Source organism: Grampus griseus, assembly GCF_964374135.1.
Source record: "Grampus griseus genome assembly, chromosome: 10".
Classification (NCBI taxonomy): Eukaryota; Metazoa; Chordata; class Mammalia; order Artiodactyla; family Delphinidae; genus Grampus; species Grampus griseus.
In genome coordinates, this window is record NC_139004.1 from 26858990 (window position 1) to 26875380 (window position 16391).

At 37.3% G+C, this 16391-nt stretch overlaps 1 protein-coding gene across 1 annotated transcript in view; it reads left to right on the forward strand.

Annotated features, from left to right (window-relative positions):
- Nucleotides 1–1015: 1015 nt before the first annotated feature.
- CRISP1 (cysteine rich secretory protein 1) overlaps nucleotides 1016–16391 on the forward strand; it is a gene marked incomplete at both ends in the record, with an annotated part of 29098 nt that continues 13722 nt past the window's right edge. Inside the window, 1 exon segment of the mRNA XM_082663481.1 lies at nucleotides 1016–1108. Within this exon segment, the coding sequence (XP_082519607.1) occupies nucleotides 1016–1108 (93 nt within the window).

Sequence of the window (16391 nt, forward strand, 5' to 3'; positions counted from 1 at the left end):
CAAGAATAAGGTTTAAATTTTGTAGCATTTGTGTAGACTGATCTGCTTTCTGTTGATGTTTCAGACTCACCACCATCTTTTTCTTGTAAGCATTAAATCAAGCTATATTCAGTTTCTCAAGCGATCCATATTCATTTATCCCCCCAGTCATTATACACGCAAACCTATGATAACATTTCCATTGCAGACCTGGGGCTTATTGTTCTCTAGGGTGAGAATATAAACCAATTAAGAACAGAGTCATTTTTAGGGATGAGAAAAGAAGTTGTTTGGAAGATAAACCTTCCTGAAGAGACAAGCACACCTGAGAAATGGAAAAATATCAGGAGAAACAGCATTTGAGCATCTGGATCTAGCCATACACAAAGTCAAAACTATACCATCTGACTTCCCAGGTACAGACGACAAACATAATTTCTTTCATTTGCAATTATACTTATTCACAGATTTTCATTTTTATAATTTTCCCCCAAATTTCCTTAAGGATGTGGACGCTAAATTTACCGTGCCTAGGAATCTCTGGAGAAGCTTGTTAGTGACAGATTTATGGCTTCACTTTTAGAATTTCTGATTTAACCATTTGGAGAAAGAACCCAGGAATTTGTATTTTTTAGCCAATATCTCATGTGTTTCTTATATATCTGAGGTTTTCATACATTAAGAAAAATTGGCTTTAAGGATTAAGAAATTACATGTTTTGCCAGTACTTGAAAAACATAGCAACATACATCGGCAACTTTGCCTGGTACAAATATTGGGTGTTCTTCTTATCCCTGCAAATATGCATACAATGAATAATATTTGTTTTACTCAATCAGATAACTGAAAATATGAAATCAATGACGGTATTTTTATAGAGTCATCCCTCTGATCGATAACCATTGGCTGCCTTTACCTACCCTCAACACCAGGGCACACTAACAGATAATCACTGAATTTACTGACTTCATATTGCCCTAGGTTCAGGACAGCTCTTCCAGAAACTTCTGATGTGAACTGATACTTCTCACTGCTGATGGCGACCGTGGCCCATGCTATCGCGCCATCTGCTCAGCTGTCACTCGCAGCAGCTGCTGCTCTTGCTTTGGCAGCCTCGGCCTGGCTATCTGTGCCTCGCACCTGCACTACTCCTCTGCGCTGCTAAAATCACAATACGTTTCACCCTCCACTCCTAAACAGAGGAATTCCTTAGTCATTTCTCCTTTTAGATTCAGAGAAGCCCTTTGTGAAACATCTATAGGGCTCACTTTAAAAATCCCTTTCTTCTCAAACTTAGCAATTTCATACTATTAATGATTTCTTAAATTGGAGGCGGGGGCGGGGGGAGGGGAGGGGGGAGGGGCGGGGGGGCGGGCTTAGTCTTGTTTGCCACAGCAGAAATACAGAGCTTCACAAATGCAATTGTAATGATACTTGTTTAGATGATGCTTGCTCTTAAAACATAATAATAATAAAATAATTTTTAAGAACTCAAAAAATTTACTAAATACAGAAGAGAACAAGCCCTTAGAGATTTTTGCAATTTATTCATATATATTTATATATATAAATATATATATAAACAAATGTGATGTCTATAAGCTTACCATATATTTGATTAACTAACAGAGAGAAAAGTAGTATGCTACTCTCAGTGAGAAATATAAAATTTTAGAAACATGAATTTATAAGCCAGTTTGGGAAATATAAATACATAGAAATGACTGAAATATAAGATATAGAATGATCGATTAAAGTGTTTCTTTAGAAGAGCTCTAAAGTTTCTTTAGAAGAGCTCATCTCCCCAACACTTCTTCAGTGCCCTCCTTTATCTCTAAAGGCAGATGACTCCTCCCCTGCAGAAAATGGAAGGTTTATAAATTAGGGAAATTAAACAAGAAGAGCTTTGGATTCAGGGATGCAAAATGAAGCACAAGGCAAGGATGCAATAGAAGGAAAAATTAAGGGAGAGGCTAGTACATGATAATCTCTATATGCTGCGTCAGGCTAGTACATGATAATCTCTATATGCTGCGTCAGGCTAGTACATGATAATCTCTATAATGCTGCGTCAGGCTAGTACATGATAATCTCTATATGCTGCGTCAGAATTCTAAGTTCTAATCTTCCTCCCTGCTCCTAGAATACCAGAAGTCAATTCTATAACTATCCATACTCTTCAAATTAAGAGATTATATTTTCCCTTTGGTGTGGTGTAGTGGGGGGGGGGACCCTCCACATTTTTGTATTTGAGGTGTTTAAAGAATTTTTTTAAGAGAGAGAATCATGGTTCTTGTACAAGTATAACATAATCGTGTCAAACAAAAAACAAATCCGAATTAGTAAAGACAGACCTTGTTCAGAAGAATTATTGCGAGGGAGGGAAAGAGACTATTGCCTGGAAGAGAGACCAGAACTAAGTATGAACTTTATTATGCTGAAGCAGAGAGCAGTCGGATTTCTAAGGGCTGGGTGAGCTAGAAGAAAAGTACTGGAGAAGATTGGGAGGAGGTCAAATGCCATCTGTGCTTGTGAATTGGTTTTATCCAAAGGAAAAATAAACTTCTCCTATCTTTAGGACAGGAGGTAGTTTCATAGCTCAGAATAAGGCACCCCACTACAATCAGGGTCCCATCTCCCACAGAAACAGAGAGAGAGTAGTGCTATCTCTTTTGAAATAATTAAAAATAATTCTGATAAGACTAGGAGTCTTTGTCTAGGCACATTATGAAGGTAAATAATAATCTTTCCTATTGTAGAGGAAGACATGAATCAACAAAACAAAGAAGCAAGACCATGGGAACTCAGTAAACTTTGAAAAACATTTATATATATATATGTCATGGCTTCTTTCCAGACTCAGCTATGATAGAAAAGTTTTGCCTTTCTCTGTGTGTTAATTGCTACTTATGCTTTCATATTCTAGAATAAACTGGTACTTGAAGATAAAATTATACTATTTCTCCTTGGGAAAAAAATAATATACACACATGTATTTCTCTGTCACTGTTGCTCCTCGTATAGACTTCACTAGCAATAGCAATTGTAACTCTTAATCCAAATAACCTAATTTCCTTGTACAGAGAAAAATATGGAAGGTAGAAAAGAATTGACTGTCATACACAGACATTTTAAGAAATTAACTGAATACATGTAACTGGCAATGTTGAATTGTATCTGAGTTCTATGTTCCTGGAAAGTAGTAACAAATCCAGAAATTCCCAAGCCTTGTGTGTTCCAAGAAAAGGCTAGCCATAAAGGACCTTCCGACTCTCACGTATTTAGAAATAAGACACTTCTCCCTCCTTCCTCATGACTCTCATATACTTGTGTATGATTCTTTGGTTTAGTTGCCTCTATAAAACCCCAGACTCCTACTTTTCTTTGAGACGTTCTTCATCTCTTTTTCCCTATCACGGTAGGCTGAACACAGTTACCTCCTTAATTGTCCTGTGCATTTGTCTTTCACATAGCACAACTTTCTACAGCCATGTACACCCCTTTTATAATAATTTATTAATAATTTCTGGAGGTTGGAAAACATTTCATACACAATGAAGGTCAAGGCTTTTCTTAATTACAGACACACCGACTCCCAGACATAAAACAAACACATGAGAGCTTATAGTTTCAGCTCTACAATCTCAGCCACAGGTCACAAGTAAAAATGCACAAAAACTCGTACATTCCTTCCTAGCAGGCACGAATTTATTTACTTATTTGAGGTGGCAAACAGACAAATCAATGAAAATAACAAACTGGATTCTCCACCATCTCTTACCTAGTAGAGAACAGGTTAATACCATTGATCAACCAAGAACACCAAACGGTCAGACATTAACACCAAATTATCAATTACTGCTGCCACCCACCAATGCGGAATCATTTAGTGGTTGCACAGGAACCAGAGACAAAAAGGAAAATACAGAATCAGAAGAGAGGAGGGAAAAAAGCAAGAGTAAAAGAGAGTCACAAGTTTTAAAATTTCATTATCATTTGGAATTCACTCTGGGAGCAAAGAAAAGCCATGCCTGGGGTTAAGCATCCCAGTAAGCACTCTTCTCCATCAGTACAGTTTACCAAACTCTGGCAGGTAAATCCACGAGTATCTTGGGGTTATCTCTAAAATGAAAGCCACATTGTTGTTTGATTCCTCTATGGTCAAGTGTACCAGTTGCTAATTCTGCCCTCACAGATTGAGCTTCCTTGTCAGCGTCTGTAGTGTTTCATTCTCAAATATAAGCTGACAGCCATAGATCAGCAAATATTTTGAGCATAAGAGTAAAAGATATCAAAGCCAACAAACAAGGAAAGTCATTATAAAGTAAAAAGAGCCCATTCAGTTTACAGGTTTTTAAAACGGGAGAAAAAATGATTTTGCATATGACACAAATATGCTCATTGTGTTATCTTATCCACCCCTACCAGAAGCAGCTATCAAATGATTTACTCAACAAACGAAAACGCAGAGATTTGCAAATGAAGTTTAAGTGGTTAAGAAGGCAAAGGAGAACAAAGAGGTAGGCAGGATCACTTTTTGAGGGAAGTGATTTGTTCATTAATACTATGAAATATATCATAAAAGCTATAAAGAACCACTGGGGAATTCTGTGTAGGATATGATAGTGTACACAGTACTTTCACAAATATTGACATTTTTTGAAATATAGCACATTATAAATTCACTTCAGGATTTTCTAATGTCCATCCTAACAGAGAAACCAAAAGCTTAAAATAAGTCACAAACAATTTGCTTCTAGGTAACTCTCTTCTAGAAGTTAGAGCCCGTATTTTCATTCCTATTCTAGATTTAAGATATAGAAGTACTGATACTATGCTATATAGCCCATATAGGATAGTCTCTCCATTTCCCAGGGTTACTGGAAACTGTATTCAAGACTATTGCAGGGACTTCCCTGGTGGCACAGTGGTTAAGAATCCTCCTGCCAATGCAGGGGACACGGGTTTGAGCCCTGGTCCGGGAAGATCCCACATGCCATGGAGCAACTAAGCCTGTGCGCCACAACTACTGAGCCTGTGCACCACAACTACTGAAGCCCACGTCCCTAGAGCCTGTGCTCTGCAACAAGAGAAGCCATCGCAACGAGAAGCCCGTGCACCGCAACAAAGAGTAGCCCCCGCTCGCAGCAACTAGAGAAAGCACGTGCACAGCAACAAAGACCCAACGCAGCCAAAAATTAACTAATTTGAAAAAAAAGACAGAGGATTTTAAATGCTGGAGTGAGCTAATGGAAAATTACTAGAGGGCATTAAGGGGTAGTTCGGTCCATTTGATTAGGCCTCTGTGTTTACTAATTGTTGCTTATTGAAATTAGGCTCCTAGCCTCCCACAGACACTGGGAGCAGTGGCTCTGCTTTTCTTGGTTACATTTCAAAGGATGGTTGCAAGGTCCTTGAGAAAGACATTCCTGGGTTGTAGAAGTTTCACATTTCAAAGAAGAGAAAAAGATTTTACAATTGCAAGTTTTCTAAAGTAAATGCTCTAATAAAAGGGAGTTCAAGGGCCCATAGTCAGGAAGAGGCCTCACATTTTGTCCAGCTGTTAAGGCTGTCTTGGTCAGTAGCATAGAAGGTATTCTAGGCAATACATGTATTTAAATTTAATTTATCAAAAATCTGGAATATGTATGTGTAACAATCAAATTAAATTAAAATCCTGTGCCTATTTGTCTTATAATAGTGAAAGAAGTGATATCAATTTTTCCCTTACTTTTCATTTTGTTGTTCCTTTCTTTAACAAATAATTACTGAACGAGTCTTCTTTGTTAAGTTCTTTGTTTGAGAAACACAAAGCACACACACACACACAGAGAGAGGCAAACTTTTCAACAGCAGTGGGAATTAAGTCCTTGAAATTAAGGCTTTTACTCAGAATCATCAGATTCCAGGAGAAGTTGTTACTAACAATGTTTAGTCGAAAAATTGAGCCAGGATGATGGATCCATGGGCTGGAATTCAGGTAGGATAGAAACTAGAAATGGAATAATTTCTCCTACAGCATTGTATTCCTTTCACCAAAAAATCACAGGGAAGTTAAAGAAGATGGGTCAGGTGCTAATTCTTATGCACAGGAGCTTCTTTCCAGGCTGACAGAGTCATTACCTGCCCCCCCAACCCCGCCCCCGTTAATACTCATTTCTTACACTGATTCTAGAAGCTCTACTACATTTTAACTGGGAGTCCCTACATCATGACTTTAGCGCTAGAAGAACCAAAAAAAAAAAAAATCCAAGCTCTAGCAGCTATTAGTTTTGTCTTTTTAAAAATTTAGTTATTGAAAATTAACGAATCAGCCTATTGAATATTCTTAAATATTTGGTCAGGAACAGTAGAGTCTTCTCAGATGATCAATATTTTATTTAATAAAAATGTATCAAACACATGCTTATTAGAATAACAATTTTGGGGTTGTTTTTTAATTGAAGTATAGTTGAGTTACAGTATTGTGTTAGTTTTAGGTGTGCAGCAAAGTGATTCAGTTATATGTATATTTTTTTCAGATTCTTTTCCATTATAAGTTATTACAAGATATTGAATATTTGTTTGTGCAAGTTCGTGTGCCCGACACACTGTGAGGCCCAACAAACCGAAACATCAGAGTTTGGAGAAAGGTTTATTTCAGGGCCATGCAAAGAGACGGGTGGCTCATGCCCCCCAAAACCCAGAACTCCCCCAAAATTTTCAGCAAAGCATTTTTAAAAGCCCAGTGAGGGAGGGGTGTCACAGGGTATGTGATCAGCTCATGCACAATTCTCTGACTGGCCAATGGTGAGGTAACAGGGTGGTGGCACAGAGGTTACCATTATCAGTCCTTAGGCTCCAGGAGGCCTGGAGCTATGTGCTCACGGTCATCAAGTTGTTAATGTCTTCCAGTTGGTGGGCGTGGTTCACTTTTGTAAAACAGCTCAGGAAATGTGCATCAGAAACTGTTATCTAGGTACTTCAGAGAGGAGCTAAAGCAGAGGATATCTATAGTTCTATTTTAGAAAGATCCATGTGATTACGGCACTTGGCATTGCTACGGAACTCTTTTGTGTATGGGTGCATTTTATTTATCTGTCCTTCCTTTTCTTTTTAAGTTTTAGGCATGATGTTTCAGCACCCTTATTTCTGAGAAAGGAGGAACATACTATTTTTATACTTCCTGCTTCCTACAGATGTTCTCCTGAAAATTGGAGAGAAATTACAAGCCTGTCTTTAAGTTGAAAATAGGAAAAACTGGACATAGAGTTAAAAAGGAGACGGGGCTAGGGAGTTTATGACTGTAACTGCCAAGATGACTCCAATAATTCTTGCCTCCTGTTATTTATGCCCTTGTGTGATATCCTTCTTAACTGAATTAGGGCTACTCTGTGTGACCAATGAAATACTACAGTGTGTGACTTCCCAATCTACATGGTAAAACTATCACAGCTTCTCTTTGTGCCCTTGGATCACTTACTGGGGAACAATAAACCGCCCTACTGTGAGGACATTTAAGCATCCCTGTGGAAAGGCCAATCAGGAGAGCTACGAAAGGTCCCACCAACAAACAGAACCAGTTTTCAAGAGGTATGAATGAGTGAACTTGGAAACAGTTAAGTCGTCAGGAGGGATAGATGCCTGAGCCTGCAGACGATTGCATCTGATTGCAATCAATGAGAAATTCTAAGACAAAACTGCTCAGTCAAGTCGGTCCCAAACTCCTGATCCCCAGAAACTGAGAGGTCAGAGGTCATATTTATTGTTTGAAGCCACTAAGCTTTGAAATCAGCTGTATTACAAGAAGTAAAGAATTAAAAAAGGAAAACTGAGTAAGAGACTGTGTACTGACTTTCATTCCAGATTATGGAAGGTGGTGAAGGGGAGCAGAATACGTCACCCCAAATGTGCCACTTTGGCACGTTGACTGTTTTGAGCTGAAGACAGATAGGACCCAGCAGACTCAGGAAGAGCTTTTTGCCTGTCCTTTAACTGTCTAAACTAATTTAGACTAGGAAAAGAGCTATTACCAGTGATAACTTTTTATATCAGAAAGACTTATCTGTATGGCAGGGCAAACATCTGTTTACCAAACTCTTCTCATCCTCCTGGGAATTAATTGTCTCACTCCCCTTTGAAGCCTCAGACCCCTACCCACTTCTCCGTAGCTCAGGATGGTGTATAAGCCTCAATTGTCTGACTGCCTATGAGTCTATTTTATGGGGACGCCCACACGTACAAATTTTTTTTCTCCTTTTAATCTATCTTACATCAATTTAATTATTAGGCCAGCCAAAGAACCTAAAAAAGAAAAAGGGAAAAGTTTTCCACCCCTACAGAAGCTATAAATCATAGGACAAGAGTGGGAAATAAGTTTAAAGGGCTGTAATATCCAGGAGGTTTCTTAGAATTTATATTCCAAAAATTCCTTTGACTTTATTCTGTGTGTGACAGATGTTTGAATTTCATAGGGTCTAGAGAATTTCACGTGTAGGGCCCAAGTTTCTGGGCAAGTCTAGAGTTGTTGAGGCATTGCGACACAGAGGACTTTGAAGCAAACGTACAGTTTTACTGACTAATGTGAAGAAGCAATCAGGGCTTCCCTGGTGGCGCAGTGGTTGAGAGTCCGCCTGCCGATGCAGGGGACACGGGTTCGTGCCCAGGTCCGGGAAGATCCCACATGCTGTGGAGCGGCTGCACCCGTGAGCCATGGCCACTGAGCCTGCGCGTCCAGAGCCTATGCTCCGCAACGGGAGAGGCCACAACAGTGAGAGGCCCGTGTACCGCAGGAAAAAAAAAAAAAATATATATATATATATATATATATATATGTACATCTCAGCAGGAAGTTCTTACAGGAGATGTTATTAGGTTAACTCTTACCCTAAGGATATTATAGCCGTAATGTATGTAACTTTTCTTGTACAAATATCTTTTTCAAATAGCGTTTAACGCACAGACACTGGTTTCTTCTTTCTCTGTATTTATGTTTGTGTTTTCTGAAATTTTTGGTAGCCAACCTTCAAGTAAATGATTGATTTTTTTAAGTTTTTTTAATTCATATATTTTAACAAACATGATGTGCTTATAAACATATTAGTCTTCCTCTATCTCCAAAAGATTTTGGGGGATGATTCCAATTCTCTTCTATTCTATCATGTTATCACATCATATGTTAGACCAATGTGTCCTGATTTTCTGTTTTAGAAAAAAAAGTCATGGCAGATCATTTCTTACTATGCTAAGAAGCTTAAACAGAAAAAGAACAATGTATGAAAATAAGAGAGATGTGAATGAAGCAGCCAACTGGCATCCATGCTTCAGACTCATATGCAAATCAAGTTATTCTGTGCTTTCCAACACTTCCCAAATTCTTTTAAAACCATATTTGAAGCTGGATAGCAACTCTCTATGAAGACATCAGTGATAAAAATGCAGACAGCATTGTGTTGGGTAGAGCAATGCCAGGAGTTGACAGGACCAACAGATAAAACCAAAGCAATTAAGTTTCCATAAACACTTGACTTGGTGTTGAATCAACACTCTTCTTTCTAAACAGCAGTGTAGCAAGGCATAAATGACAAATCATACATTTCCAATCTATAAACCATGTTGGTTTGATGAAGTAACAGAATTCTTTTCCAGCTTTTCTTTTTATCACGTGGAAGAAAAAAAAAGTTACTCAGTAATTTGTGAGTTTTACTTGAGACGTGAATTTCTCTGTCCACAAAATATTAAAAGATTTATAGACGAGATTTGGCATGCTTCCAGCTTACTACCATCCCTCTCCAGCAACAACGACAAATTCTTATGGCTAGAGGTAAGCAATTTTTGAATGACATTTAGTCATCCTTTCTCACAAACTGTTTTCCAGGCATTTATTACCACCTCTTTGGAAAGCTAGAAAATGCTGTCTCAAGAGCCTTCAATCTTTCTGTTATTTTTTATTTCCTATCTCCCATCTCAACACATAACACAAAATAACTCATGACTACATACTCTTTGCCTTATTTCATTCCCTTGTAGATAGGTATTCAATTGACCTTTCTCAGGAAAGATCCAAGGAACATATTTTTTTTTTTTTTTTTTTTTTTTTGCGGTATGCGGGCCTCTCACTGTTGCGGCCTCTCCCGTTGCAGAGCACAGGCTCCGGACGCGCAGGCTCAGCGGCCATGGCTCACGGGCCCACCCGCTCCGCGGCATGTGGGATCCTCCCGGACCGGGGCACGAACCCGTGTCCCCTGCATCGGCAGGCGGACTCTCAACCACTACATCACCAGGGAAGCCCCCAAGGAACATATTTTTATTAAATAATAGTGTCTTCTTTCTTCCAAAGAACAAAGGCATAAGCCACAATGGAAAAAAAAAAGAAAAGGATACCAGAACCTATGTAGAGACTTCAATATAAACGCCATGCACTCATGCAAACAAGCATTTCCCAAGTTTTCAGAATAATAAATCAAAAACATCTGATTTTACCTGTGATTTTCTACACTCATATATGATTTCCGTCTGTGCAGCAATGTCCTTCTTTGCTTTAAAAGTCTTATTTATTTGCCCTCATCTAGCTCAAATGGCATCTAGAGTATTTTAGTATCTAATACAATATGATTGAAAATTTCCAGACGTTTCAAGGCAGTCCGTTGCTTCCACAAGACTTTGGACACATTTTTATTAGAATGCTCTCATATCGCAGGTAGTTTTCCTGTTAAACAAGAAGCTCCTTAGGAAAATGGACTATTTATCTTTTCATTCCCAGAATCTCAGTGTCTGGCATTTATAGTGCAGTTGCCATAAATACATTGTATGTACTATATACCAGGTGCTAGATTGCAAACTTCACGAGATTGAGCAGTTTATATATTTGATTATTTCAGGTTTCTTTAGTGTCTAGGGGAGAGCATGTTACATATTAATATCTCAATAAATATTTATTGAATGCAACCATTCTTGCATGCAAAGAAAGCTGATAAGCTGCTCTTCTTTTCTGGGCCATGGGGTCACTTTCCCTTTCATTGTCTTGCTCTCTGACTGTGGCTCCATTGAATCATGCAACTAATCTTTGCCGCTTGTTCCAAATGTGGAAGTTTAAGACTGGTGAGGTTCTTAGATGACGTAGTCTAGATTACAAACTAGAAACGCATCCACAATCATGACTTGTAGGCTGCACAGGCTCTAGATTTGTTGTGATTATTATGTGTTTATACCCCTTGTCTGCTGTAAATTCCTGAATCTCTTGTAAGCATTTTCATTGAGATGACTTCCTCATAGAGCAAATCTTCCGTGTGGAGTATTGTGTAAAGGCAAGAGCACACTATACAGCCAAATATCTGGGTCTCATCAGAACACTGAATATTACAAACTGTGTGAACTGGGGTAAGTGATCTATGATTTTAAGTGTCCGTTTAGTTATTTGAAAAGTGAGATTAATGATAAATGACTACTTAATAGCATTGTCATAATGTTAAATAAGAGATAATGTGCAGCCTTATCTTAGCACCATCCATTATAATGTAAACGTAAACGTTAGTTAGAGAACAGACTTGTGGCTGCCAAGGGGGAGAGGGGTAGGGGAGGGATAGAGTGGGAGTTTGGGGTTAGCAGATGCAAATTAGTATATATAGAATGGATAAATGACAAGGTCCTACTGTATAGCACAGGGAACTATATTCAATATCCTGTGATAAACCATAATGGAAAAGAATATAAAAAAGAATGTATGTATATGTATAACTGAATCACTGCTGTACAGCAGAAATTAACACAACACTGTAAATCAGCTGTACTTCAATAAAAAAGTAAATAAAACAACATAACCACTTTGGGGGGAAAAAAGTAAATGTTAGCTATTTCCATGCTTTTAATAAAGGGATTAATAAACTTAGACATACTATGCAAGTGTAATATTACTTATTCAGATCACTCTCGAGAACTTCTTGTAGCAAGGCTAAGAAGAAACTGATTTTCATGTAGGGCCAATTACCATGTGGTTATATACATCTTAAAGTGCCAAGGTAGGCATCTTTTATTTCATGAACTATGTGACACTGCTTCCAAAGCAACCAGCCAGTCATAAGACAGGGGTCCTCTGTCTCTTTTATAACTGAAGACAGGCTAGTTTCAAATTTTACCTTGGCAGTCAACAGGCATTTCATGGATTGTCATAAACCGCGTAAGTATATATGCGATTCTGTTTACATATGCCATTATATTACACTGGTCCATTTATCTACAGTGGTGCCACTAGTACTCTTTCTTAATTACTATAGAATCATAGTAAATCTTGATATCTGATAGTATAAGTCCTCCAGCTTTGTTCGACTTCAGTATTTTATCAATGTTCAAATCAAGCTTAGAACAACTTCATGACTCATGACTTAAATAGGATGGACAGACACACACACAAACACAAGCACTAACCATAAAGAAAGAAAGATAAGTGGAACGTATTTAAATAAAGAAGTTTTTAAAACAAAAGATACAATTAAAAGAGTTCAGAAAGTAAGACAGGTGAAGAAGAAAGATTTGCAATACACACATTTGACAAATACTTTATATCAAGAACATACAGAGAATTAATACAAACCAATAAGAAAAAGGCAGTCAACCTAATTACAACAGCGAGCAAACAATTTGACAGAGACTTCACAAAAGATGGTATCAAAGTGGCTGACAAACATATAAAAATGTGTTCAATATCATTAGTAATTAGATGAATGCAAATTAAAAACCCTGATGAAATTCCATTACATAAACATAATGGATAAAATTTTAAAAAAATAAAAAAGAATACCAGGTATGGGTGAGGATATGAAGCTGGTAGAAGTAAAAAGGTATATATTTCTACAACTCCATTGGAAAAATATTTGACAGTACCTACTGAAGGAAAACATATGTATACCATATAACCTAATAATTCCACTTCTGGGTATATGTCCAAAAAAAGTAAATAATAGTATGTATCAAAAGGCATATGGAAAAAGTGTCCATAGAAATTTTATTTGTAATAGCTCTAAACTGAAAACAAACCAAATGTTCATTAATAATAGATTGGGTAAATAAATTATATTATCTGCACACTACCCAGCTATTAGCAAAAGTAAACTTCTTTAAAAGCAACATGGATGAATCTCACAGGCATAATATTAAGTGAAAAAGTTTAGATACTAAACTATATATATTCTGCTTATGTAAAGTTTCAAAGCTGATTAAACTAAGCCGTAATTATGGAAATCAGAATGATTTTTACTCTTAGGAATTACTGACTGAAAGGGGAACCAGAGACCTTCTTGGGTGGTGGAACTATTTTATATATATATATTGCTTTGGTGGTTACAAAGGTACATACATATTTACAAATTTATCCATCTGTACACTTAAAATTTACATACTTTACTAAATATAAGTTATACCTTAGTAATTATTTTTAAATTTACAAATTCACTGAGGTAAAGAAGATAAAAAGGATTGATGATCTAATCCTTGTAGAGTTCATTCTTTTGAATTCTTTAATTAAGGGAAGGAAGGAACTGTTCTTCCTGTAAGTGCTTTCTGAGAAGGACATGGTCTAACAATTTAATCCATATATGAGAATGCATTCCCCAGGGCATGCCAGAGGGCAGGACTCAGTTCTCCTTAGTCTTTTCCCTCATTTTTGATCTTTCTTCCTACCAAATATTAAGTTACAAATATCCAAGTTCTGTTTATACGTTAATAAGGCATACAATCTGAAACAGAAATGTAGGGAAAATTAATTTTAATAGTGTATCAAGTTTCCAGTATTACTATTGGAAAATAGTTTGATTTGGGGCTTAAAATTGCCTACTGCTTATTAGATAACTATGTTAAGTAGGGATTGATGCTCAAGTTAAGGAGCATCAGTGAGCTGATATCTCAGCTGCTCTGTAATACTTCTGTTCAGAAGAGCTGCCTTTACCTGAGTACTGTGCAAGCAACTGGAATTCCTTAGTTAAAAATGGCCTGCTTAGTATCCAGGTTTTGAGTCCTCCAGGCAGTGGAGAATCATTCAGATCATTCTGGAGGTTTGGCCCTGGTCCTGTTCCTGAAGCTACCCTTGTTCTAATTCTCCAGTAAACAAGCCTCAGTGTGTCCCCAGAGTCTCTAACCCTGGGGCCACTTATTTTTCCACCCCCATAACCTCTACTCAACCTCGGAGTCACGCTCTCCAGTTTTCATCTCTATTTCTGCACCTTGGTCACTTCTGCTGGAGTCACTGTTTGCCAAAAGCTCTGCCTATTGCCTGCTGCTTTCTAGTCCTTTAACCTGACCCTCTGACTCTACCTCTGAAGACAATCCCAGAGCCCAGTCTGTACTTTTATAATAATTATGGGCCAACAAGGATGCCTTTATAACTACTTGGATCCAATCTCATTCTAAAATGCTTAATATACTACTGATGCCCAGGTATTATCCTCTACCTCTCTGTTTTGGCTCAGTTGCTCCAAGTGGATATTTGAACCTTAAGTAAAGGTATCCTCTTATTTTCCTCATAGCCTCTGATTTCTGAAGAGTTTTAGGTCGAATGCACACATTCTACCTATTCATAGACCCCAAGCCAAAACTTAGGCTCAAAAATCTGAGGTCCCCTGCAGTTTAGTTGCCCTTAACTTCAACCAATCAAAGTTCTTTGGAGGAGCCAAAGTTGCTAAGGTAACTGGAATCGCAGGTGACACTGATTGTCCCATGAACACTCTCACGAGGTCACGATAAGTTTGGCCCATAAATTCTGGCATTAACTCATCAATACACAGTATTGTATCTAATGCCTTATGTATCTTATAACACAAAATGATGATTTTTCACCCATTTATGACAGAAGAAAAATATTATATCGCTATGTAAAATATCCAGGTTGTTTTTATCTATTTCCAGTAATATGGGGGATACTGTATGCTTTCAAAGGCCATCTATCAGAATTATAATCCATTTATAAAGTAACATATGCTTTCAAGTTTGGATTAGGAAGCCCATTGAGCAGATTGCAACATTCTAAAAAGAACAATAGTAGCCAATTCTAAAGAGTTGGTTGTGTCTTGTAGTCCTATGAATTTGAATGCCATCTTGTTGGATTTCATTCTAAGCAAAAATAAGTTGACTTTCAGAGAACTTGTGGATTTATCAGTATCATAGATAATAGGAAAACCTAGGATAAAACATTAGTATTTTAACTCCAGGATCACTATGACTTTTATTATACCACATGTATTGATTAGCAGATTGTGTGTGTGTCTGAAATTATTATTCAATTATTATTTAAATTATTAAATTATTATTTCAATTATTTCAACTGTATAAAATTTAATTTATTTAATAAATATTTATTAAACACTTATTATGTATCAGGTATACTTAGAAGTAAAATTAGTTTTGTATCATGTCAAAAGAAAAAAGTGCAAAGATTTCAATCAATTTCCAATCCTGAAGCACAAATCCTATGGTAATTTATGAAAAGTATCCTAAAAATGGCTGGTGTTTGTGTTAAAATATTTATGATAACATTACTTATTGAGAAAAATATTAAAGCTTAAAATCAAACTTAGCCAAAATCTTAAGTTAGTTACAACTTATTCACCTTATCAAAATGATGCTCTTAATGAACATATAATAACAATAGAAATGCTATTGAATACGATTTGGGGGTATATTATGTGTTTATGTATAAATCTAAGTGCAGAATTTACACATAAGAAAAAAAGACTGGAAAGATAAAATCTAAATTGTCAATGCCAGTTGTTTGGTGTGAAACAGGTAATATTTTTGAAATTTCCTAAACATTTTATAACAGCTTTTTTGAGGTACATGCTAGTGTATATCCAGAAAACATCATAACAATTAAGATAACGAGCATACACACCACCCCCCAAAATTTTCCCTTAGAAAATGCAACAGAAGTTATAGACAGCTTCATTAAGGGGACTAACTTGAATAATAACAGTTCACTGAATAAAGACAGAGATACAGAGATATAGAGATATAGTGTAAGGGGTCTAAATATTAATATGTGTGTATATATCAACCTACTAAAGCTCAAAAGCTTTTTTTTTTGCGGTACGCAGGCCTCTCACTACTGTGGCCTCTCCCGTTGCGGAGCACAGGCTCCGGACGCGCAGGCTCAGCGGCCATGGCTCACGGGACCAGCCGCTCCACGGCATGTGGGATCCTCCCGGACCGGGGCACGAACCCATGTCCCCTGCATCGGCAGGCGGACTCTCAACCACTGTGCCACCAGGGAAGCCCAGTTCAGAAGCTTTTTTATTCTATTTTTTCTTCAATAACTCAGGTAAAAAATTATTGGCTTTATTGGATTTTTGAGGACTAAGTAAGAGAATAGGTTGCATATTTCATCATCTGTGTTACTATATTACTGTCTATCTTAGGGTTTGAGGGTTTGTCACATTTTGGAGGAAGGA